This window comes from Macrotis lagotis, chromosome 1 (genome assembly GCF_037893015.1).
Source record: "Macrotis lagotis isolate mMagLag1 chromosome 1, bilby.v1.9.chrom.fasta, whole genome shotgun sequence".
NCBI lineage: Eukaryota > Metazoa > Chordata > Mammalia > Peramelemorphia > Peramelidae > Macrotis > Macrotis lagotis.
The window spans coordinates 343,112,437-343,139,357 of NC_133658.1; the positions used below are offsets into that span (position 1 = coordinate 343,112,437).

The 26,921-nt window shown below is 38.8% G+C and overlaps 1 protein-coding gene across 3 annotated transcripts; it reads left to right on the top strand.

Annotated features, from left to right (window-relative positions):
* TBC1D20 (TBC1 domain family member 20) lies at positions 1-26,921 on the top strand. Of its 3 annotated transcripts, none has more exons than XM_074211819.1 (8): positions 1-180; positions 7,659-7,844; positions 11,951-12,031; positions 16,309-16,495; positions 16,672-16,773; positions 18,870-19,011; positions 22,656-22,840; positions 23,431-26,921. In XM_074211819.1, exons 1-8 carry the CDS (start codon positions 111-113, stop codon positions 23,684-23,686), a joined length of 1,209 nt encoding a protein of 402 aa, XP_074067920.1. In that variant the 5' UTR covers positions 1-110; the 3' UTR covers positions 23,687-26,921. The 3 variants fall into 3 exon arrangements, with proteins under 3 accessions (XP_074067920.1, XP_074067921.1, XP_074067922.1); XM_074211820.1 differs by having other exon boundaries at positions 16,375-16,495; XM_074211821.1 differs by having other exon boundaries at positions 23,436-23,539.

Below are 26,921 nucleotides of genomic sequence, written 5' to 3' on the forward strand. Positions count from 1 at the left end.
GCTGACGCGGCAGGGGCGCGGAGGAGCGGACGACCCGAGGCCCGCGGCCCCGCCTCCGCCGCCTCCGCCGCCTCCTCCGCGGGCGCGGCAAGGAGCCGGGGCCCCGGGGCATGGCTCTCCCGAAGGCTCGGGGGCACGGGCTCTCCGCCCCTTCATCTCCGCACGCGGACGAGACGGCAGGTACCGGGGGCCGAGCGGGCCGGGGCGCGTCGGGAGGCGGCCGGGTGCCGGGGCCGGGGCGCTAAGGGCACAGCTGCCGCCGCCGGGCGCCCGGAGTGGGGTCCGCAGAGGCAGCTTGTGGGCGGAAGGGCCCAGCCCCGGCATCCACACGTGCCGGCTTCACGGGTGAGGCCTGGGGGCTCACCTGCACCCTGCTGCTTCGGGGGGCGGCATTTCGGTCCGTGCCGGCCAAGCTGCATTCCCCAGGAGGACCGTGATGGGGGTGAGGCCGCGGACCTGCGGGTGAAGGGGATTTAAGTGAGGGGCACTGTGTGCCAAGCCCCCGGCGGGGTCCGGGGGCCAGATGGATCAGGACGATTGGAGAGAATCTTCATCTTTTTAGTCTATTTTTTTATTTTATTTTTTTTTACAAGGCAATGGGGTTAAGTGACTTGCCCAAGGCCACACAGCTAGGTCATTATTAAGTGTCTGAGGTGGGATTTGAACCCGGGTACTCCTGACTCCAGGGCGGGTGCTCTATTCGCTGCTCCACCTAGCCCACCCCTTAATCTAGTCTTTAACAGCTTTTAGCTTGAGGCAGTGCCCATTCACTGATTAAATCTAGGTTGGAAAGAAAGGAGGTACAGGTGGGACTCTTTGGAAAAAAAACAGTCTGGGAGGGGTAGGGCCGCAGGACTTCTGTCCAAAACTTGAAACTTACTTGCATTCACTTATAGCCAATCTGGACTCAATGTTGATCCAATTATTGGTCAGTTGATGAGCCTGAATGATTTGGGCGGGCCCTGTGCTAAGCCTGGAGGACACAAAGACCCACAGTCTCCATCTGAGAGGCTTATTTCTTAGAGAAATAACTATGAATAAGTTTGTATAAAGAGTAAATAGGAGGTGCCTCAGAGGGATTGTCCCTAGCCTGGGGGGGTGGGAATATTGCTTGCAGAAAATGTGGAGTTTGAGTTGAGAGTTCTTGGAAGCCAGGAAATAGATGAGGTACTACCAGAAAAAAATTTGTGTTGTCAGAAAATAGAGGAATTCACAACTGATTAGACTTGAAGGAGAGAGAGAGATAGTGAGAGTGAGAGTGTGAAGATTTAGAATTTAAGTTTCAGACCTGAGAGGTAAGACTTGGATGATGGTGGCTTCTATTATAATAGGTAAATTTGATGGAAGGGCATCTCTGAGAGCAAGATGATAGCAACTGGGAAGAACTGGGAAAGGTCTTCTTCAGAAAATGGGATTAGAGCAGAATATTGAAAGCCAGAAGTGGGATGGGGGAGAGAAAAACAGAAAGAAAGAATACAAAGTCTCAGAGAAACAGCAGGTCAGTTTAGCACTGGTTTCCAGAATTTTGCTAGGGTAAAAAAGACTCAGAAGAATGAAAAACCCAAGATTGGAGCAGTGGCACCTTTAAATTGAGAATGGAAATTTGAAGAGGAGTGGGATTAGTTCCTAAATTTACACCATTATCTGAACTAACATCCTTTTTCCTTTCTTCAGACTAGATTATCATACCAACCCACAAATTCTTGTTGATTTTAACCACTGCATAATTCCATGAGAAATTAATAATAATAGGAACAGTTGGTAATTTCATTTCTCTACTAAGGGCCCTGAGACATTTTCCAGGATAAACAATATAACTAGCTTGCCTACTTGTTGCTGTGCTTTCTGCATAATTGTAATATATTACCCTGGAATTTTTGTTCCTTTTGCCTCTTTTTTTAAACAGAATGATATCTCAGAAGTAATGTTTACAATGTCAACTGACTCTTTAGGCCCTTTCCCATCATAACTTTTTGCCTTGTCTTATGGCTTCCATTCTTGTGATATTATTGAATCTTTTCCAAATTGTATCATGCTTTGGGGGTTTGTTTGTTTTTTTGCAGTCTTGTTTCCCAAGATTCCAGATGTTTGTCCTTTGTACAGGATACTATATTCAGTCTTGCTTCCTTTTATGACGCAACTTTGAATAAATGAGAAGAATCTAGGGATGAAAGGTTTTGTTTGTTTTTTTAGGTTTTTGCAAGGCAATGGGGTTAAGTGGCTTGCCCAAGGCCACACAGCTAAGTAATTATTAAGTGTCTGAGGCTGGATTTGAACTCAGGTACTCCTGACTCCAGGGCCGCTGCTCTATCCACTGCACCATCTAGCCGCCCCTCCATTAACTCTTAGAAATGAGTTCAACCCTGACAAAAGCCTTTCATCTAAAGGGGTGGCTAGGTGGCTCAGTGGATAGAGCAGTGGCCCTGGAGTCAGGAGTACCTGAGTTCAAATCCACCCTCAGACACTTAATAATTATCTAGTCTTGTGGCCTTGGGCAAGCCACTTAACCTCTTTGCCTTGCAAAATCTAAAAAAAGAAAAGAAAAAAGAGTTAATGGAAAATGCTATGAATAGGATTAATTCAATGAATGAAATTTCATAAGCGCCTACTGTACTAGGTGGGTGCTAGGAGAGACTGAAAGTTGAGATAAGATAGTCTCTCCCTCCATGGAGCCCAGTGTCCATAAGTCATAAACACAGATAGCTAACAGACATTATTGTATAAAGACATTAGAAAGATGTGAACCATAATGCCTTTAAGAGATCCTGGACCTCTTAAATGATATTTAGATGATATTAGGTTAATTTAAGTCAACAAGTCCTTATGAAGCACATAATTAATGATGTTTGTCCTTTAATTTTGAAGACCATGACATCAGAGAGGTGATGCCATGACAAGCATATGAATTTGATTTGAGTGAGGCGGGTTGTGCTAAGTCACCAGCCTCACTTTCTCCTCCAGAGCCATCCTGGTCCAGTGGCCAGATATGAATCAGGACAACTGGAGATGGCCCTGGATTTGAGGCAGTCAGGGTTAAGTGACTTGCCCAAGGTCTCACAGCTAGTAAGTGACAAGTGTCTGAGACTGGACTTGAACTCCTATTTTCCTGACTTCCCAGGCTAGTGCTTCATCCACTGCACCACCTAGCTGCCCCAGGTGCAGTGTTAAGCAGTGGTAATACAAAGAAAGACAAAAAAACAGCTTCTCTTGAGGAGACAGCATGCAAACAATGATGTACAAATAAGATATATACAAGAAAGATTGGAGATTATCAACAGAGCACAATCACTAGCATTTTAAGGCTATTGGGATTTTATCTGGGTCTTGAGGGAAGCCAGGAGTTAAGAGGTGAGGCAGAAAAGAATTTCAACATGAAGACCAGCCAGTGAAAATGCTTAGTCAGGAAATGATTTCTTCTAGGATGAACAAGGAGACCCATGTCCCTAGATCAGAGGGCACTAGATGAAGAGAAGGGGTGGTAAGGAAACTGAAAAGCATATAAAGGGGTTCAGTGAATTCACTTAAAAGAACCATTCTTGACCCAAAAGATTTTAGGGAAAGGCCTAAGGGTGGTGTTAGGGGTTAGATTAAGGAGTAGGTAATAATAATACCTAGATTGCTCTTGTCCTCAGGTGTCATTTTAGTGTCTTCTGGTGGTATTGGTTAGGTAGACAATGGGATATGAGTATACACTGAACCTTGGGAGGGGTGTAGGGACATATAGGTGGTCTTAGCTATGGGATGGGAGTAGATGCCACTAGTAGCTCAAAGACTTAATTCTTTCAGACTAGGGCAAGGATTTATTCATTGAAGTTCATCGACCTCAATATTATAAATGTAATACGGACTGGACATGACAACATATTGGATGTGGGGGTGTTGGTGACAGAGTGAAGAGTCAAGGGTGATACCTAGTTTTGTGAGTCTTGATGTCTGGGTGGATGATATTGATCTTGACCTTAATAGGGAAGTTATAAAGAGAAGATTTGGGGGAGAAAGATGAATTAAGTTTTGGCCTTATTAAATTGAAGATGTCTTTAGGATATCCAATTTGTGATGTCCATCCAGTAGGCAGGTGGAACTGGTAGTCTGGAGTTTAGGAGAGATTGGAGTTGTATTAAGGAGATCAGAGAATCATCTGCATGAATCTTTGGGAGCTGGTGACTTTATAAAGTGAAATCATATAGAGAGAAAAGAGACTGGAGAAGAGGATGGAACTAAAAGAGATACTTTTTAGCAGGTGTGACTTGCATAAAGATCCAGCAAAGGCAACTGAAGATTTAACAGGTAGGAGAAACAAAACATTGTTAAAGAAATCTAAAGAAGATGAGTATAAAGAAAAGAGAATAAGAGAAAAAGAAGTGGAGATTTCAGTTGTAGATGACCTTCTTAGGGGTTTTAGCCACAAATAGAAAGCAAGCTATGGGACAATAAATTTGGGGGGGGAATTAATTGGGTATTTTTGAAGATGGAGGAAATATGGACATGTTTATAGACATTAGAGAAATAGCCAAAAGACAGGGAGAGACTGAAGAAGAGGGAAGAAGGAAGAGTTTTTGGCAATAACCTTAGTTATGAAATAAGTTCTCAGCTGAGAGAGAAAGTTGTAAGAGCATTGATGGGGGATGAAAAGGTTTGAAGGGCTGCTATGCTGAGGAGAAAGATGATTTTTAGGTCATCGTGTTTTAGTGTCTTGGAAAAACTTTCTGATCCCTACAGAGAGAAGGATAACTGAGTGAATATTGTTAGTCATCATTTTCTTTCTGAATTCATTATGCTGTCTCAACCAGAAACACCTGTTGTTTTGTAGAGTTAGAACTCTAGATTGTTTTTTTCATCCAAAATTAGGAGTGGCTTAATGAGATAATTAGAAAGCTGCTGCCCTCATCTCAAGAACTTTAAGATCCACTTAAATCACATTGCACAATGTGAATAATTTTAATAGAGAATGAACAAACACAATAGTATAGAATTCCTTTTTTCCTGGGAATTCCCAAGAGATTTGTTCATAAGCAGAGAAGTTCTACTAGTTACTGCTTTCTTAGGAAGTTCAGTGGATGGGATGCTAAGGAAGACCTGAGTGTGATCCTGTCTCAGACATTTATCTGTGTGAGCCTGGACAAGTCATTCTGTTTCCTCTTCTGAAAAATGAATAGCACCATACCTAACAGAATTGTTGTAAGTGTCAAACATGATAACATACTTTGCAAACCTTAAGGTGCTTTATACTTACTAGCTATTATTATTTTCTGTTCTCATTCTGCTCTTTCCTACCTCCATACCTTTGTGCTTACAATTCCCAGCATTCCTAGAATGGATTCCTCCATTTACATACAACTGCTAGTAATTTTCCTTAAGCACAGATCTGATCTTGTTGCTCTCATTTTCCATAAATTTAAGTGGTATTGTTTTCTCTAGGATAAAATATAAACTTGTCATTAGCTTTTAAAGTCCTGGCCTCATTTTGCATAATTCTCCGTCAGCACTTGAAGATCCAGTCCAACTGGCCTTCTCTCTGGTCTCTGCATAGGACACTGCATCTGTCACCTCTGAGCCTGTGCCCTGGCCATCATCCATGCCTAGACACTCCTCTTCCTTCAGCCTCAGACACTGCTGCTCTTCCTGCAAGTGTTAATCTCAAGCACCTTCTTCTACAGGAAGCTTTTACACACACACACACACAAACAGTTCATTGCTGGGTCTACATTGGAAGCTTTTTTTGGTCTGGTAAAATTTGCCAGGATATGTTTAATATGGCCTTTGAAAACCTATTATCATCTCTGACATGATGAGGCATATGGTAGGTGCTTGTGAGTTTAATAGCAGCATATTTTAAGAAAGTGGGATAAAATCAAATATAGTTAGACGCTGTATTTCTTAGAACTGTAGTATGTTTCAAAATAGTTACTATTTTGTCAGGATAGTTACCCAAATTTGTGGAAATTCATATGATTAAAAGCAGTGTTCTTTTCCCCCAGATATGTAGCAACAACTTCCTCCACCCTCTTTCCCATCTAATGCAGTGTTGCTATATCATAGTAAGGTATGTGGAGGAAGGGGGGAGGTAATATTTTAGAGCTAACTAGAGCTAATTTAGGCAAATTTCCTTTCCTGCCTTTAGGAAAAGCTTAATACAGAAGATTTCCAGTTAATGCCTCATATTTTTCAAACAGTGTTCAATATGATCAACTAGAAACTGTTATTACAATCAGTGTTGATATCTTTTCTAATTGTGGAAAACAAAGATCATTCTTGTTGTCATAGATTGTGTTAGTGAAGTTAATTTCATCCTTGCTGTCATATCATACCAAATTAGACATTGTGTGTAAAGTGCCTTATAAATGGTAAACTATTATTCTAAGGCTTTGTGTAGAACTTGCTCTGTGTTTGAATTAGGCCTCTTTAGTATGTGCTCTACAAGCAAGTCAACTTAGGAAAAACATAAGACATCTGAACTAGGTACATGAATCACTTCTTAATCAAACATCTGACTAGTCAGGTGCTGTACTGACAGAAGGAAATAGGGCACTGCTTTCAAGGCTATTAGATTATCATGAAAAGTAGGACCAGGTGGGGAAGGAAGTCATCTAAGTAGGTCATTGTTTTGCTTTTACTTTTGACATCATGACCTAATACCAGCCAGTGTCTGCCTTAGTTTATCATCTACCAAAATTCTGACACATAGTAAGTAGGCAACATTTTTGTTATTAAAATTTATAATATAGCAGCTTCATCCTGTAAGTACTCAGGTTATGTGGCATAGAATCATTCTCTAGGCACAAATTCAAGGCCTTATTCCTTTGTTAGCCTGTCATAGTAGGTTCTCTTCAAATATTCAAGGATTTGAACACTGCATAGACAAACCAGACTGCTCGTTATTTTGCTTATAAGCCTAGGATCATAGATTTAGAACTATAACAGTAACTATGTTCTCTAATATCCCATATTTTACTTGAGTAAATTGAGGCCCAGGGAGCATTAATGACTTCTTCATAAGATACAAGATTTAAAACCAGATCCTCTGACTTTGAAGTTAGCATGCTTTCCATTATGCCATACTACTTTTGTTCATGTTCTTCCCCCATCTAAAATATTCTCCTTTTTCCTTTACATTTTCTCCTTATTCTACAAGTCCCACATCTTCTATGTGCCTTCCCTGGGATATCTAGTCCATAGTAGTCTTTCCTTCCTTTAAATATGTAGCACTTATTGTCTCTACACCTCACTTATCAGTCATTCCTTCTAAATAAAGACAACCCTTATCAGGTCTGAAAAATATAAAATGAGGACATTGTACTAGATGACCTGGAGTGACAGCTCTTTTTTTTGCAGTTTTGTATTATTCAGTGTTTAAGCCCCATCTGACATACAGTGTCTTTGTTATCATGGGCAAATTACCTAACTTCTCAGTGCTGAAGTCTCTCTATGATTATATGTTAAAGGGGAATTAGTTGCCAATTTAGTCAATCATTTCAATTTTCACACCGAAAGTCCATGCTAGTGTCAATTTCAATTCAAATAAAATAGTTAAACAACATACACCCACAAATACATACTCTCACCCATTCTATACTTTAGATGACCACCTATTTTTACTACTCCTGTCCCAATTTTGCACTGAGTCAATTCAAAAATACTTCTTTCTTTTCTTTCTGTAGACTATAATACTAAGAAGAAAAGGAAAGCTGCAGAGATTCACCAAGCCCTGAACAGTGATCCTACTGATATAGCTGCTCTTCGACGCATGGCAATTAGTGAAGGCGGGCTCCTGACCGATGATATCCGCCGTGAAGTGTGGCCAAAACTTCTCAATGTCAACATAAATGATCTTCCTCCTCCACCAGGTATAGGGAAGAGCATCATGGGAAAGTAATAACCATGAAATAGGGAAAGGAAAGACAGTCTCAGAGATTTTTTGTCTCTGTTGCTGATGCGTAGAAGTAAATATTACTGAATTTGCTTGCAGGTTTCTGTGGGAAATAGAACTGTAGAATTACCAATACAATTGCTACAACTTATCAAACTTGGCACTTGTCAAACATGTTTTTATTTCATCTTTATGGAATCTCATAGTTATAAGGGGCCTTAGAGGACATTTAATCTTAACTTCTTTCAGAAGTGGTCATCCAACCAGTGATGAGGAGTTCAAAACTGTCATGATGCTGATCATTATCAACATCATTACCTTTGGGGCAACTCATTCTATTTTTGAACAGATCTAATAATTAGGAAAATTTTTTTTATATTTTGCAAAAATTTCTTCCTTGGGCAGCTAGGTGGCGCAGTGGATAGAGCACCAGCCCTGGAGTCAGGAGTACTTGAATTCAAATGCCGCCTCAGCCACTTAATAATTACCTAGCTGTGTGGCCTTGGGCAAGCCACTTAACCCCATTTGCCTTGCAAAAACCTAAAAAAAAATTTCCTTATAACTTCTAGTGCAGTTAAGATATTTGAATCCAAACAGGACCATTCTAAAAGTCAACTCTCATTTAAAATCAACTCTCAGATATTTAAAGACTCTTCTCCCCTTCAGAATTTTCTTGAGGGTAAAATTTGGTTTCCAGTTATCTTATCACTAACCTTATAAATATTTTTAAGTTCTAGAACTAAACATAACTCCAAACTTTCATAGAGGACATCAAGATTCTCACCTTCCTCATTTTAAAGACTGCTTTTCTTAATGTAGCCTAATGTTATATTATCTTTCTTAAATAATATCTAACACTTATACAGCATTTGAAGGTTGTCAGAGCACTTTACAAATGTCATCTCTTTTTATCCTCATTAGATCTCTGAGAGGGAGGTGCTATCCAAAGAGATATTTGTAAAATGCTTAGTACATTGCTTGGCATACAGTAGGCCCTAAATGCTGGTGCCTTTCCTCCTTTTTTAGTTGAGGCAATTGAATTAGAGCTAATGTAATTTTCCCTGAAACAACTGTACTTGATTCTTCATCTCAGCCATCGAGCTTATATCTCTTCTGCTCTTTGTAGCTAAACTTCTCAAAAGATTGTCTGCCAGATACCTCCATTTTCTTTCTTCCTTAAATACTCTCTTCTCTCTAGGTTTTCAGGACACTAGTCTTCCCAATTCTTCTCCTATCTGACTAGAATACTCTTGTTTCCTTTGCTGATTTCACCTCCTGATCATACCCTCTAAATTGCAGGTGTCCCTCAGGGTTCCTTCCTAGGCTTCTCCCTCTATACTATCTCATTTGGCAAGCTTATCAACTCCTTTGGGTTTAATTACTGTCTGTAGAGGGATGATTCTCAAATCTGCCTGTCTTGCCTTTCAGGCATCTCAAACTGAATTTATCTTTCCCCTTAAACCCTCCTGCCATTCCTTTTTATTATTTACCATTTTCCAGGCCCTTGAGATCCTAGGGGTCATCCTTGTGTCTTCACTGTCTCTCCACTCTGTTTTAGATAAGTTTAGTAACTGAATGTCTACTAGAAATCCTCCATTCAGTTCCAAAGCATAAATCTTGACTACATCACTACCTTACTCCAGTGGCTTCTATATTCAAAACTCTTCATCACCTCCCCCTGCCCCTACCTTTCCAGTCTTATTAGACTTAACTGTCTTTAGATCAGTGATCCTGGCCTCCTAACTGTTTCATAAACAAGTTACTCCATCTCTCAGCTCTGAGCATTTTCTTTGGCTGTACCTGTCTCTGGAATGCTCTCCCTTCTCAACTTCAACTACTGATTTCTCTGGCTTCCTTTAATTCTCAGTTGAATTCTAGTATTTTTCAGGAAGATTTTCCTCAGTCCCTGTTAATTCTAGTGCCTTCCCTATTTTAATTATTTCCTTTTATATCCTGTACATAACTTGTTTGTATATATTTGTTTGCATGTTGTCTGTCGTCTTTTTGTGCTCCTTGTCAGGCAAAGACTGTGTTTTGCATGCTTATATCTCCAGCACCTTAGCACAATGCCTGGGCACTTAGTAGGTACTTAATGAGTGTTTATTGTTTGATTGCCCTATCTGAATCTGGAATAGCATTTAGGTCTTCCTGAATCCAGATTCAGGCCCTATCCAGTTCCTCATGCTGCCCAGGTATTAATCAAGATGTCACCTCTGACCTGGACTCTTGGTTATTATAACCTCTTGATTTAATCTTCCTCCCTAATATCTCTCCCATGTCTCTAATCGATTTATTACACAACCTCTAAATATTTCTTAAACATAGAACTAATCATTTCCCTCTGTTCAAAAATCCTCAGGGGCTTGTTAGGCTAGGACAGTAGCCCTAGTTTCCAACTTTCCCATCCTGACCTGGGTTTCATTTCTATTTAGGTCTTATCTTGACTTTCCATCTACTAATTTTCTAATTTTTTTTTTTATTAAGAGCAGCCAAGTGACAAAATCCCTTCTGCTCTCTTCCCCAAGGATTAAATTAATCCAAGGAAGAGAAAAGATTTAAACACTTGAAGAATGATCATTATAAAAGTTGTATATGCCCTAGTAGATTAAATTCAATTTTTTTTTTCTGCTGCCTCACATTTTCTTTCAGAAAACTCATCAGCTCATATGACACAGTAGGAAGTATAGATGGTTTTCAAGACACTAAATTGTTTCTAGGCAAGGATCTTAGCTTCTTTAAATTCTTTAAACCTTGAATTCTCCTACCCTGAGCTCTCAGTGTTTGTAACAGAGATGTTTCCTAGTCAGGTTCAGAATTCCCCATCTTATTGGAAGTTGTTTGTTTTTGGTGTGTATGTAGGTACTAATGAAAGAGGGCTCTTTAATGTTTCTCCCTGTCATCTTCATAAAGTTTTTGATTTAAGTTTTGTTTAGAAATGAATGCTCTTTGTAAACTGATTACTATGGCATGGTCTGACATATTATCCTTTCTGTAATGCCTTGATTGATTGTCTAATTGTAGTGATGAGGTAGAAAAAAATGAACTTTAAAAAAATTATAATGCCCGTTTCTGTGATATTCAGAATATTTTTTAGATCTTTTTTGAAAAAGGTAATAATAACTCTTTAAGACTCAAGGAGTAGGGGTGGCTAGGTGGCGCAATGGATAGAGCACTGGCCCTGGAGTCAGGAGGACCTGAGTTCAAGTCTGGCCTCAGACACTTAATAATTACCTAGTTGTGTGGCCTTGGGCAAGCCACTTAACCCCATTGCCACAAAAAACCTTAAAAAAAAGACTCAAGGAGTAATGGACAGGTAAGATTTCCCTGTGTACTTTCCCTTTACCTATAACTTGTTTAATAATAATACTTAATCATTTTTATGAAAATGAGTAGACCTTGGTTTGAGTGGTATTGGTCTGACACCAAATCCTGTTGACTGAATTTCTGCCAAAGACTTGATCTGAATTATGTCCTATTTTGAGAAGCAAGTCAGTGTATTTTTGTTCCTACAGATAAGCCTTTGGTTCTCTTTCAGATTGTTTTAAACCTGACTATATTTGGTTTTAGAAAAGTTTTTTTCATCGTTGGAAGAAATGTTCAGCCAGAATGAGCTTCCTCATGATATAGAATGAATGCTGTCATTACAGCAATTCAAGCAAAAGCTGCTTGACCACTTGTTAGGGTTGCTGTAGTGCAGAATGACCCCTCAGATAGTGGTTGGACTAGAAGACTTGTGAAAATAATTCCAACTTTAGGATTCTTTACAATTATAACAAGCACTGTGTGCAGATCATCATGCCATGCTAGGGTGATACATGGGTTAGATACCACATGGTTCTACTCCCAAAGAGTTTACAGTCCCAAGGGGATACAATGTCAAGGAGAGATAGTTATACTAACCATGTATTACATGGTAAGTATATTAGAGAGATTTGCATCAAAATAGTCTATGACTACTTTGAAATCTGAAGGTTAAGATTACCAACCAGGGGACTTCAGAGAAGGCTTCATGGAATAGGATAAAATTTGACTAAGAAGGGCACAAAATAATGTTATGAAATATTGCTGTTCTTCTTCTCTCAGAGAAGTCTCTCCGGGAAGATAGCAAGGACTACCAGCAAGTACTACTAGATGTGAGGCGATCTTTACGGAGGTTCCCACCTGGTGAGATAATGACTCTCCTGACTTGCTCCCTGTTCCAATCTCTGCTGTCCCTAGTTTATCCCCACATTGTTGTAGTTTTCATGTCAATCATCTGTATTTACCCATGAATTGACTCTTTCCTTCTCCCTCTAACCACCCCCCTCAGGATTCTTGGGCTATTTATGTCAGCAGCATCAGCAACAACACCGATGAGGTGGGCAGCTGGGAGGCAAAAGAGCTTAATACATGACACTTTTGATCCTTTCTCCAGTGGTGTCCATCTGTTGAGTCATTTTATCCCTTGAATCCTTAACTTTCTTGCTTATGATTGAAAGGTTCAAACTAAAATTAATTATGCCTGACATTGATAAGTAAACCAATAAGGGAAGGGAAAATATCCCCAAGTCATCAGTGGGACTTACTTAATAAGGATCAGAGCTGTGGTCATTCTGCTTTTAAAGAGTAAAATAGTTTGGATTTTGAGCACTAGTAAGTCCCATTAATGCCTTAAGTTGATTACATTTAGTTCATATTATCAGATGTTTATATTGCCATCCTTGGATATACAGATATTTTGGGAGGGCACTTAGCCTATCTGTCTGAACATATGGTTCTATTGTTTAGTCATCTTTACATCTTGGAGGAGTAAGAAATACTCTTAATGAAAAAATAAAACTGAACCAGAATTCTGTTTTTATCATCATCTGTTTTGTTATTCTCTAGGGAATTGTGTATTTAGGGTCATGAGATCAAAAGAATCTCCTGGTTTTACATAGAAAACCAGTGACCATAAAACAGGTCTGTAGTCACCTGTTGCTTTATCTTTTGAAAGGGTTTCTTCCTGACTGCATTCTTTTTCTTATATATAAAATATGTATCTATATGGCTTTACTCATACATACCCATATATATTCCTTGGTTCCCTTTCCAGCCTAGTTACCTGGTCTAGAACATATAGGACAATTTTCCCTAAAAATCCTTTTTTTTTTTTAACAACTTCAGTACTTTAGAGGACTATAATTTCAATTGTGTATGGATACTATGTTTATCTATATAGATCACACCATCTGTAACTTATAACTAAAAAAATCAAACCTTTATTTGGCAAGTGGGTAAAGAATCCTCTTCTGGGGCAGCTAGGTGTCATAGTGGATAAAGCACCAGCCCTGGAATCAGGAGTACCTGGGTTCAAATCCAGTCTCAGACACTTAATAATTACCTAGCTGTGCGGCCTTGGGCAAGCCACTTAACCCGATTTGCCTTGCAAAAACCTAAAAAAAGAAAAAAATGATAAGATAAAGATAATAGCATTAGAGAGCATAGAATCATAGAGCTCAGAGTCTGGTTGTAAAGAAATGTCCTCCCTGTCTCCCATATCAATTACTTTGATTTTGGGGATGGATGGATGAAAAACTACAATAATATATAGCTACAGGATAGAGAGGACAAAGTTTGTCTTGAGGCTGGGCCACTACATACTTGCATCTCGAAGAGGCTGAGAACACACAGGCTTGGGAAATAGCAGAAAAAAAGGAGAGGGAACTGAAGAATGGAGAGAAATCAGAGATAAGTGACTGGGAATATGAGAGGATGAAAAAGACCAAAAGTTACAAGGAGAAATCTAAATGAAAAACCTGACAGAAGTAGAGAAGGAAGATTGGGTAAAAGCTGAGGCCAAAACACCATGATATTAAATCAGAATTTCATGATCAAAAAAAATTTGTGGACTCCACAGAGATCATGAAGCAATAGCAATAAAAAGACTACCAAGTTGTTCAAAAGATCAGTAAAATTAGAAGAAAACACAATGAATTGAGAGATTAAATTGGGTTGTAAATCAAAACTCAGTGCAGAATTGGGAAAAAACAACTTAGACATGATGATAATTCTAGCGTTCTATTCAGAAAAAAATGACAGATTTGAGGTTTTTAAATAAAAGAAAATTTGGCAGAACAGGTATAAAAGACAAGAGGTCTGGAATATATGAATTCTTTACAATCCAAATAATCTAACCTTGAAGATAGGTTGCAGAGAGATAATGTAAGAATCATAGGACTCAGGGGGTTGCTAGGTGGCACAGTGAATAGAGCACCAGCCTTGGAGTCAGGAGCACCTGGGTTCAAATCCAACCTCAGACACTTAATAATTACCTAGCCATGTGGACTTGGGCAAGCCACTTAACCTCATTGCCTTGAAAAATCTAAAAACAAACAAACAAACAAAAAAAGAGAATCATAGGACTCTCAGTATATGACAAATCAAGAAACCTGAATACCATGCTACAAGAAATTTTAAACAACCAAATATGTTAGAACTTTTGTATGAAGACAGCATAGCACTGAACTAACATTATCAACTACTAGAAAGAAAACTTCACACTTGACACTTCAAGTCAAGTAATATTTAAATTTCAATAACAATAAATTGCGGAAGCATTCAGAACAACTTTTAGATGAATTGAAACATGTTCAAATAACCCAGGATTACTTCAGTCATGAGACTTTGGCGAAGTGAATACAATAGTACATTCTAAAAAATAAAGGAGCTCAATCTACAACCCAAAATAATCTGTCTACAAAATTAAACCTAATCATCATTGGATAAAAAGATAATCCTTTAAAGAGGCATTTGACACATTCCTAAAGGAAAGAAAAAGATTTGCAGGATATTTGCCTTGCAACTTCTTAAACAATTATTTAATATAATTTCATTCAGTCCTCATAAGAACCTTGAGCTATAGGTACTGCTATTGTCTTCATTTTGCAGTCAAGGAAAGTGAAGCATGTACAAGTTAAGCGACTTGTTCAGTCACAGAGCTAATGTCTGAAGGCAGATTTAAACTCAGATCTTCCTGATTTCAGGTCCAGCATTCTTGTCCACTATACCAGTACGACTGGGGAAAAGACAGATATCATCATGAACTTCTTCTGGGTGAATCTGTACACCAAGAGATTGACTTTTCTGTAGAAGGAACTTAAGAATAGGAAGATAGATCTAGATCCAAAGCTGATTTAATTTGACCTTAGTGAAAAGTGATCAAACTAAGTAGGGAGTAGAACTTGACTTCAAGACTTAAGACAGTAACTTGCACTGGATAAGACTGCTTCATTTGACTTTTCCTTCATGAATTAGTATTTCTAAAAAGTGTGAGACCCAGCATAAAAGAAGAGTAATATCTACAACTTCAGTGACAATGGAATAGAAGATGAAATTCAAACTTGATCATTCAGAATGATTAAATAAGGGTTTGTGGACATAGCATCAGTTATGGGATAGAATTTAGAATAAACTAGAAGAGAAAAAATAAGGAGGACACAAGGAAAACTGATAAGAGTTTCAGCAGGAGAATGCTACTTTTATCTTATTGGTATTTTATTTTTCCAGTTAGATGTAGAGAAAGTTTTCAACATTCATTTCTGTAAAATTTTCTCCTTGGCAAGGAAAATTTCTAACCACAAGCTTAACTTAATGGAAGAAGAAAAGACTGAAAAGAGATATGGGGAAATAGATAAAAAGATGTTAGCAAAGAATTTGAAATTGGACAGATAAACAGGAACAGGGAACTGTCCTTGGAAATAGACTAGTCTCAAATAGTATAAATGTATGATTTATAATTCTGAATTTCTATATGAGGTTGAAGAGGTGAGGATCAAAGATAGGTAGGATTAACTTCATTAGAAAGGATGTTTTCTGTGACCAGAGTGAAGGAAGAAAGTAGATGATAGTGTTGATATTAGAAGGTGTTCGAGGCTGACTGGAAGATGACATTAAATCTTCACTCTTCACAGTGTGAAATAGTTTGCTTTAAGTTTGAAATTGGTTTCCTTATCTGTAAAATAAGAAAACCATGGTAGTTACATACAGAAGAGAGTAGGCAGTCCATTTTAGTTGTCTGGAGAAGAGAGTAGAAGGATGTAGAATAGGCTGAGATAAAACTGGAAATGTGAGGAGGTGCTGGACTGTAGGGAATTTGAATTTAATGCAGTAAGGCAGTAACCCATTCAAGAGTTTGGAGCAAAAGATCATAACCATCTTTCATAAAAAAAATCATTTTTTCATAATTGAACAATTTTGTGTTGGATTGGGTGAAGCTTGAGAAAATGTCATGGGGGATGCAGAGTGATCTAGAAGTTAGTCACAAGGATCCTTTGTAGGATGTTGATAGTGGGATACATTCTTTGATTATATACTTCCCTAGAAAACCACCATTCTGTACTTGGGCAAACCAGTCTAGTCCTTCCTTTTCTTGTTCTTTGACTATTTGTCATGCCCATGTGCTTCTCTTTCTCCATCTCCAGACATGCCTAATGAACAAAGAGAAGGGCTCCAGGAGGAACTGATTGACATCATTTTGTATGTTTTAGAACGCAATCCCCAACTGCACTACTACCAGGGATATCATGACATTGTGGTCACATTTCTGCTCGTTGTGGGTGAGAGGCTGACAACATCACTAGTGGAGAAGCTCTCTACCCACCACCTCAGGTATTTTGCCAGGGAACTGTAAGAAGATGGGAGTTACATTTTCTGCCTACTTGTCATTTAAAAAAAATTTTTTCCTCTTGAGCTCATTACTGGTCCATTTGCTGAATGGATTATCCTCTAGCTGAACTTAAATCTAGTTTTGGCCTGACCAAACTCTTTCTCTTATTTCACCCTAGGGATTTCATGGACTCAACAATGGACAATACCAAGCATATATTAAATTACCTGATGCCCATCATAGATCAGGTGAATCCAGACCTCCATGACTTCATGCAGAGGTATACAATATGGTCTCCCCAAGTTTTTCCCTTTAGGGAATTCAAAGCTATTTTCATAGTCTTAAATTTGAATTAAGTGTGGGTGGGTAGGTTCTAGTTTGTTTCATGCTGAAAGACAAATACACTCATAGGATAGGCATAGGATTTAATAGATTTGCAGGTCAAAAATAAAAACAAGGTAACTTGAGGAGGGGAAAGGCAAGTACCAGTGGAGGAAATCAGAGAAATCTCTAGCTTGTAGAGGAGGTGATTCCTGAGTTGAACACTGATGGGATGAGAAGAATTCTGAGAGGTCAAGATTAAAAGACTTAGAGGATGGCTTGAGCAAATCCAGAGAGGCAGGGAAACAGTGCTGAATTCAGGGAATGGCTGATATCTCTCTTGCTTATAACTTAAGAGAACCAAAAACTAGAAACAATGGTTATAGAAAGATTGTTGAGCTTATAGTTTATCCTAAAGGCATTAAGGTGCCAATGAAGACTTTTGGATTAGAGGAGCCTTTTTAAAAGACTGATGCCTTAGAAATATTGTTTTGGTGGCTATATGGAATATGAATTGGAGAGAAAGACTAAAATTACAAGTCCAATTAAAATAATCCAAGCAAGAGGAGATTGGGGCTGGAACAACTGATTTAGGGTAAGTAGAAAGAAGGACTGTGCTAAAATTTAAACAGGTTAAACTGTCAGTACTTCCCAGCTGTTGAATAGAGGTGAGAACGGAGAGAGAAAAAGGCAAAGAAGGCTCCAAGGTTGTGGCCCTGAGTGACTAGAAAAGTGTAGTATCTGCCACAGAAATCAGGAAAATAGGTTGGAGGAGAGTGCTTGGGCTAACAATGATGAGTTCCGTTTTGGATGTGGTGAATTCTTTTATTTTTTAGGAAGACAGTGGTGTTAAATGACTTGCCAAGACCACAAAACTAAGTAAATATTAACTCTCTGAGGTCTGATTTGAACTCAAGTCCTCCTGACTCCAGGGTCAGTGCTCTAACCATAGCCTCAACAAGCTACCCCAAATGTGGTGAATTTAAGAAGCCTAGAGGATATCCTAGGTGGACAAGTTTATCAGTCAGCTGGCATTGGGAGATTGGAAATGAGATTAAAGCTGGATATATTGATTTGGGTGTCATCTTTGGAAAGATGATTCCATCTCTTAGATTTTTTACTTAAGATTTTTAGTTATGCTAAGTCTGCAGATCATTGAAAGCATCTATATCCTAGCTTAAGAGCATGTTACCCAAGCCTCACAAAAGCAGATCTGAATCTGTCAGAAGGTAATAGAAGGTGGAATTACTCTAAAAATGGTGGGATTAAAAAACATGACTTTAATTCTTGTGCCATGATATTTAGGTTTGTAGAGCATTTGGGGAGTGGGATAGTGCTAACAACTGCTTTGTGAAACTTAATGACAGTAGTTGATGTTTATGAGTTTTGTTATAGTTTATAAAACCCTTTCCTTGAAGGAATCTTCTAAAGGAGTTCATTCAAATAGCATGAGGAAACTGAGCCTGTGGTCACAGGTTGAACTCAGTCTTTGGACTCTTTCTATTATTCTTCAACTAGTTCTTCCCCTCACCAAAAAGAAAAAAACAAAACAACCTCAAAACCTCAACTTTGTATGCCAATTTGCTGACCTTATGACAACCATCCAAGGTTGCTAGTGCATGAGTTATTTTTATTTTAACAATAAATGGAGCTTATTATATGAGCTAGGCACAGTGCCAAATGCTTTACAATTATCTCCTTTGATCCTTACAGCCAGTATGGAAAGTAGGTGCTGTTATCTCCATTTTACAGATGAGGAAACTGAGGCACAGGGTGGTTAAGTGATTTACCCTGAGACTGAATTTAAATGCAAATCTTCTGGAATCTAAGCCCCAGAACTTTCATCATCAAACTGCCACTAGCATTACTGTTTACAGCCTTGGATAACTAAAGCCCTAAGGAATACAGCTTTTTCTTAGTTGGAGAAAGCTGCCAGAAAATATATTTCTCAAGTAAATATCTTGCCAAATCTGAGGCTGGGAAAGCCTGAAAGGGAGGGGAGATGTGGAGAAAGTTGCAACAGAATCTAACAACTAGATCTCCTTTGACTCTTAGTGCTGAGGTAGGGACCATCTTTGCACTCAGCTGGCTGATTACCTGGTTTGGCCATGTCCTGTCCGACTTCAGGCATGTGGTGCGGTTGTATGACTTCTTCCTGGCCTGCCACCCACTGATGCCCATTTACTTTGCTGCTGTGGTAAGTATTAGTCATAAGTCTGTGGCAAAACAATCTAATGACATCCCTTGGAAAGGGTAATATAAGAAGGATCTTGTTGCACCTTTAGGAGCTACATATGTTCATCTGAGTCCCAAGTAAGGAATTTCTTCCTTTTTCCAGGTTTCCACCTAAATTTGGGGAAAAGGAAATATTGCTTCTTGATCTAGGACCCTCTCCCCCTCCCCTTTAAAGAATTAAAAAAAATTTATATAAATATTTTATTTGTTTCATAATTATTTACAATAGTAATTTCTACCAATCATTTCTTTTTTTTAAGGGTTTTTTTTTTTTTTGCAAGGCAAATGGGGTTAAGTGGCTTGCCCAAAGCCACACAGCTAGGTAATTATTAAGTGTCTGAGACCGGATTTGAACCCAGGTATTCCTGACTCCAAGGCCGGTGCTTTATCCACTATGCCACCTAGCTACCCCCAATCATTTCTTTAAAGAAAGATTTTTATTGAGTTGAACAATTTTTTTCCCCTAGTCTAGCTTCCCTCCACAGGAGGCAGTTTGTTAGTCTTTACATTTTTTTCCATGGTATACAATGATCTAAGTTGAATGTGATGAGAGAAATCATATCCTTAAGGCAGAAAAGTAAAGTATAAGAGATAGAAAAATTATATAATAAGATAACAGGTTTTTTCCTAAATTGAAGGTAATAGTCTTTGGTCTTTGTTCAAACTCCACAATTCTTTCTCTGGATACAGATGATATTTTCCATTGCAGACAGCCCCAAATTGTCACTGATTGTTGCACTGATGGAATGAGCAAGTCCATCAACATTGCTATTAGAGGCTATACAGTGTTTTTCTGGTTCTGGTCATCTCACTCAGCATCAGTTCATGCAAATCCCTCCAGGCTTCCCTGAATTCCCATCCCTCCTGGTTTCTAATAGAACAGCAGTGTTCCATGACATACGTATACCACAGTTTAAGCCATTCCCCAATTGAAGGAGATTCACTTAATTTCCAGTTCTTTACCACTACAAATAGGGCTGCTATGAATTTTTTTGTACAAGTGATATTCTTTTTTCTTCATCTCTTCAGAGTATAGACCCAGTAGTGGTCCAATCATTTTTTTTTTACAAGGTTTTGAATTTTAAAATTTTCCTCCCCCCAGCAGAGGGCAATATGATAGTCTTTACATTTGTTTCCATGATATGCATATATCAAAATTGGATGTGCTGAAGGAAAAAAATATATCCTTAAGGAAGAAAAAAAATATTAGAGATAGCAAAATTATGTAATACCTAAGATGGCATTTTAGTAATTGAAGATAATAATCTTTAATCTTCATTTAAACTCTACAGTTCTTTCTTTGGCTACAGATGGTATTCTTTATCACAGATCTCCTAAAATTGTCCCTGATTATTGCATCCCATATTGTTTAAGGTGTAGGGTTTTTTTTTTTTGGAAGGCAATGGGATTAAGTGGCTTGCCCAAGGTCACACAGCTAGATAATTATTAAATGTATCTCCTCTCTGGCAGAAGATGGGTGATATGATTTATTGTCTGTCATGATTTAACATTTCGTTTATTATAGTTGTAAAAACTTTTAAGTTATTTTTCTGTATAATGTCATTTTGTCAGTTATCTTCTAGTTCTGCTCACTTCACTTTGCATCATTTCATAAAGATTTCCCTAGTGTCTCCTGAAATTATCCATTTTATCACTTTGTTTAGCATAGTGATATTCCATTACAATCACAGTCTGCAGTTTGTTTAGCCATTCCCCAAGACATAGATCACCCCTTAGTTTCCAGATTGGGGGCTTACTAGAAAAGAACTGGTAAATATTTTTGTAAAACGATGGATCTTTTTTTCCTCTTTTATTTCTTTGGGGTAGAAGTCTAGTAATGGTTTATTTGGGTTAAAGAATATGTATTGGGGGCAAGTAGGTGGCACAGTGAATAGAGCACTCGTTCTGGAGTCAGGAGGACCTAAGTTCAAATTCAGCCTCAAAAACTTAATTGCCTGGTTGTGTAACCTTGGGCAAGTCACTTAAAACCCATTGCCTTAAATTAAAAACAAATAATAATAAAGAATATGTATGCCCAGTATAGTAACACATAGTTCCAAATCACTTTTCCAGAATGACTGAACTATGTACAGTTCTACTTTCAGTGCTGTTGTGTGCCTTGATTTGTGATATGATTCATAGGTTCCAGTTGGGACAAAGTGGGGGAAAATGAGAATATTAATAAAAATCATAAGCCTATAGAAAAAGAAAAATTAGGTGCTAATATTGATAATAGGACCCTCCAAGAGATCTCTACTCTGACTCCATGATTGAGCCTGGGCTTTCAAAGACTAGCAATCCCAAAGTTCCTGTGAGCCTTATGAAGTTGAAAAGATTAATATATGCCCCACAGAATATTGTTGTCTGCCACAGTATCACCAAATTCAGAAATGCTGAAGAAGCATTAAAAGGTTGGCTAAGTTGTTTTTACCACAGCAATTCATGAATCATAAGTGACACATTTTTTTTTTAATCAGTAGAGGAAATTGACACTCAGAAAATCGATGTGATTTTCCCATGGTCATGCAGTTGATAAATGTGACCTTAAACTTAAATTTTCTGATTCAAGGTCCTATATTATTGCAACCATTCTCCACTATCTACCTCTAGAGAAAGAACAAATGGCAAGATCAAATAATACTATCTTAAATTTTTTTTTGGTGGGGACAGTTAGTTTCTTTTACAGCCTGACTAATAACAGAAATTTATTTTACGTGATTGCACATTTATAAGCTGTATCAAATTATTAGCCATGAGGGAGGGAAATATTTGGATCTCAAAATGTTTTAAAAATTAACTGTTAAAAGTAACTGGATATTAAAAAAAATAAGTTTTAAAAGTGAAAAGTAAGGGACACCTCATATGTACACTGCACAGAAAAGTAGAGACAGTGGCATTCAATGGAAACCTTTTTTGCTGTGCATGAATTAAACCTTTCCTCCCTTCTGTTTTGCCTAAAAGGATTGTTTTGGGTGTCTAAATAAGAATTTTGAGCCTATGACTGTAAAGGACCTTTAGGCATTCACACAATATAAGCCTTCAGCAAGAAGACTTTCGTTATCTAATATTAATAATAGTAATGATAATAATAAGAGTTAGCATGTATATTGTGTTGTAAGCCCTTTATATCTATTATCTCATTTGATCTCTACTAGAAACCTGAGAAATAATTCACTTGCTTGCACAGCTAGTAAGTAGTTAAGTCTGCATTTGAATTCATGTTTTCCCTGTGTAAGGCTGCTTCATTAAGAGAGCACTGTTTCTAGGGGTTTCTAGGGTCAAGAGTACCTGAGTTAAAATCCGGCCTCAGACACTTAATTACTTAAGCCTCTTTAACCCCATTGAGAGTGAGAGAGAGGCAGACAGACAGAGACAGGGAAACTGAGATACATATTTGTTAAATGACTTGCCCTGGGTCACAAAACTAGGAATTATCTGAGGTTGGTTTTGAACTTAGATTTTTCTGATTCTAGGCATGGTGCTCTATCCACTGCTTCATCTATGTGTTTAATATTACATCCAAAATGGGTAATGGATTTTGTAGGAAATTTTGAAAGCATCTTTTCTCAGGTTTTCATTGCAGGATCTCTGACTTTATCTCTGCAGATTGTGTTGCATCGAGAGGAAGAAGTCCTTGATTGTGAGTGTGACATGGCCTCTGTTCATCACCTCTTATCCCAGATCCCTCAGGACTTGCCCTATGAAACCTTGATCAGTAGAGCAGGAGATCTCTTCGTTCAGTTTCCTCCATCTGAGCTTGCCAGGGAGGTAGCTCAGCAGCAAGCCGAGAGGTGAGTAAGTATCTATGTGGAAATTTTGGTTCAAGAGACATATACATGGATAGCTAAATTCCCATTTTAAACTTCACAGGCCCTAAATTTTAAGAGAAAAATGTATAAACCTGTGTGGGACAAAGACCACTTAAATTTTGGAGATCTCTCAAGGTATGAAGAGTAGGCTTTATTAGATTCTTGAGGAACGGGCCACAGAGAGATTGAGGTGAAAGTGAGAGGTTCAAGAATCGCATTTATCCTAACAAGACAACCCCCCCCCCCCCCCCCCACTGACCCACCCTCATTAGTGAGGAATGTGGTCATACAATCTAAACACAGAGAACTACCTTAGGGAAAGGAGCATAAAATCCAAACTGAAACCAGATTATCTCTTCAGTTCCAGGGATTGAATGATTCTCCGGACATCAACAGATAAGGTGAAGTCAGTTGACTCCAATACCCCAGGAGTTTGCTTTGTCAAGGAGGGGCACATAGCTAACCAGATTCAGTCTATATTTTACTGAAGAAATCTCAGAACTTTATCCCACTCAAAACTGTCTTTCCATTTTGCTCACTGCACAAATTTTCATCTCATCACTTTTTTTCAGAACAGCAGCCTCTACTTTTAAAGACTTTGAACTGGCATCTGCTCAACAAAGGCCGGACATGGTATTGCGACAGCGCTTCCGAGGGTTTTTGCAGCCTGAAAATCGAACAAAAAATATCCTGACCAAACCAAGGACCAATCGCTTTGTGAAGCTGGCAGTGATGGGACTGACAGTGGCTCTGGGAGCGGCTGCTTTAGCAGTGGTGAAGAGTGCCCTTGAGTGGGCTCCTAAATTTCCACTACAGCTATTTCCCTGACAACTGGGGAGGAGGCTTCTTTTATTTTAAATTAAGCTTCTCATCCTTCCATGGGAAGATTGAGAGGAAGTCAGCATTCCTTTATTAAAAGGGTTTATGTCAAGGGTTTTCTATTCCCACCACCCCACCTACCCTGTCCATGATTTGCCTTTGCTTCAGGGGCTAATGGAAGGGTCTAAAGACACCAAGGGCTTTTTAGGGCCATGGTATTAAATCTCTGTATCTCTTTGGTCATTAAGCAGTGGGTTTCTTATTGGGCAGATATCTGCCATCTTCCCTTATGACAGGGAAGTTGAGTTACTTTAACTCCCTTTTGTCTTTGGAGCTCATGTGGACTGGGCTTGACTGAATTATGTGAGACCAGTAGTAAACCTGAGCCCCACTGTCCTTATTACTGCCGGGGCTTCTCTTGCTTCTCTTCCTTTTTATGTAAAGGAAGAAGGAACCATCACAGTAGTTGAATGATGGGAAGAAGGATGAGCAAAAGCCAGGGTGGGTCTGCAAGTATTCAATTAGAAAACAAAGAAAGTTCTTAAATATAATTGTAAGGTCCTGATAATCCATTGGCCACATAATTCTTTCTGTGTTCACTTTCTAAGGTCTCCAATCAGTGATGCTTTGACATGACCCAGTTAGCCAAGGATTCTGTGTTAATTTTTTTTCCATGTTCCCAAAGCATTTAGTTGAGAATTAAGGGAACAGGTATGAAATAGGTCACTGGGCAAATCCTAGCTATTCCCAGACTAGGAATCCCTTGGGGACACCCTGTAAATCACAAATGAGCAATGATTATTGGCCATCTACTTCCTGTTTCCTAGCCCATTCGCCACAAAGATGGCTTATAAAAGTCACATTGTTACTATTTTTGGAACCTATAAACTTGCTTTATGAATGTTCTTTGACAATGGAAAAAGAATTCCTCTTTAGGAAGGTGAACATGAGACCCTGAAAACTACTTGCCTTCAAGTGATTTTTCTAAGTAGGCCCAAATCAATAATTGTAAACAACCCAAACCACAGTGAAACCCAGTTCCCTTACTTTTCTCTGGTCCCTTCTTCATCCCCCCCCAAAAAAAAACACCCACTCACTACCTCTTTATCATTTCATGGGTTCAATTGTCTTTCCCCTAGACAATTTCTTATTTTGTAGGGAATATTGCTAGAATTTGGCCATTCCTTCAAGAGAATTACAGTTTCTAATGGAGCTCAGTATGATCCTGGAGGAATCAAACCCAAGCTCCTATACTTGTGGCACTAGCTGTGGGGGAAGCAAGTTTAAATCCATCAATTCCTTTAGAAAGTAGCTTTTCCAATACCCAAAATCAGGTTTAAAATAAACCTGACTTGGGCTAGAAAAAAGTGCCTTTTTGCTTCTTTAGAGAAACTGGGGTGTCAAATGCTAAATAGCCACTCAGCCGTCTTCCTTTAAATCTTTCCTGTCTTCTGCAGGGCTCTCTTTAACAGATATTTTGTTACAAGTAAAGATAAATCAGATGCACTCCCCTAGGTGAATCCTGCTTTCACTCCTTTCTCACCCAGAAACCTTTGTCTAGTCTGACCACATGGAAAGCATGAGATGAGTGGTTTAATTTTTTGGCAGGAGGCTTCCCATAGGGTAGGCAGGGTGTCAGACATTGAACTTTCACTAAGCACTTTAAAAGAAACTGAAGCAGGATGAAGGGAGGATCCTGTGACATCCTACTCAAGGTTTAACAAGAATGGCCAAACCAGGTGATGAGAATAATCCCCAGGGGCTTAGGGGCAGTCTAGCTTTAAGTGGTTGCATTCTGTGGGGCCATCCTGATGATTTTGAAGACAAAGGAAACTCTCCTTCCCTAGTGAAGAGAGTGAAACCCTGCCAGGCTATGTCTATATAAGGGAGGAAGAGGAGTATATTAGCCTTTTGCTACAGGGAGACTGATATCTTAACATGGTGAAGGGGTTCATTAGAAGGAACAGAAGTCAGAATCCTTAAATTGTATCAGGCCCTCCACCCAACCCAAAGCCTTCCTTGAAAGCAAAATCAACTAGCTTCTCTTTTACCCTGATGGATAAAAGAAAGGAAAGTTCACTTGCCTTGCAAGCTCCTTTGTTGAGACTGAGGACATCCTTTGCCAACAAGGGGACAAAAAGCATACTCTCCTAACTTCAGGTGACTTACTTATTCTATAAAGAATATATGTGTAAATACAATTTGTACAGATCCCTATATGAAATAAATGGCCATGTGTGGTTACTAAACAGTATCAGACTCTTTTGTCAACAATCAAAGGGGTTACAAGACCACTTCATGTGAGACTGGGATGAAGAGAAAAGGCATCTGAATAATTGGAGATAGAGGAGAAGAAGGAGCTCATGGCAAATGGCCTCAGTTTTTTCTATAAAATACAAGGCAAAGTTCTTAGCTGAGAGACTGGGGAAGGAGCTATGGGAGATTTGAAGAGTGAGTTGAGATACAGTAGGGTTGCCTTAAAGCTGCAAGAACCCAGTTGAGGTTATGGAACATAAATTTGTAGTAGACCCAAATCGATCAGTTATCTGCTTGTCTCCACCTTCATTCAGTAGCATGTGTGTCGGTGCAAAGTGGAATTGTGGGAGTAATCCAAGGTTGAGGCTTGGCTGGGTAAAATCGACAGTTTAAGGGGGGCAAGGTTTTCAAAAGAGGAGCATAGTGTGAGAACTGATTCATCAGAGTCAAGATGGGGAGATAAGAGGGTCTAATGCAGGGGAAATTGCAAGAGAATTGAGGGATCAAGGGGATTGTTAACAGTGCAAACTAAGAATGTAAGAGAAAGCAAAGGTAAAAAGCCAATAAATTATGGACAGGTAAAGGAATTTCAGGATTTTTAAACAGGTGGTATATTTGTCTTTGAGATGGGGGTAGAGGAGATGGTCATGGGAAATAAATAGGTTGAAGAACTGAGGAGTTAGGGTATTTGAGGGGCAATCTATGTTGCAGTCCCCTAATAGGAGGACAGAGATTGACAGAAACTTAAACCAAGTTTTAAACAATGAAGAAGGAAAGATCTGGGAATCTGTAGACAATAGCTACTTGGGTTTTGATTATACTGAAGGAGAAAACCAAGAAGAGGCAATGGGGAGCAAGGAGTATGACAACTCCCCAACCTTGACCAGTGAAATTAGAATGAATACAAAACACAGCCAGTATTAGAAAGGGTAACCAGATTTCTAAAGAGAACTAGTAGAGGGAATGGAGAGGAAAAGATGAAGTTTGT

Bases quoted from the DNA above. Each gene is read 5' to 3' on its own strand.
- TBC1D20 (XM_074211819.1), top strand. From the start codon at position 111: ATGGCTCTCCCGAAGGCTCGGGGGCACGGGCTCTCCGCCCCTTCATCT. The intron at 12,032-16,308 runs GTGAGATAATGA...CTCCATCTCCAG, and splicing joins TTTACGGAGGTTCCCACCTG to ACATGCCTAATGAACAAAGA. The intron at 16,496-16,671 runs GTATTTTGCCAG...ATTTCACCCTAG, and splicing joins CTCTCTACCCACCACCTCAG to GGATTTCATGGACTCAACAA.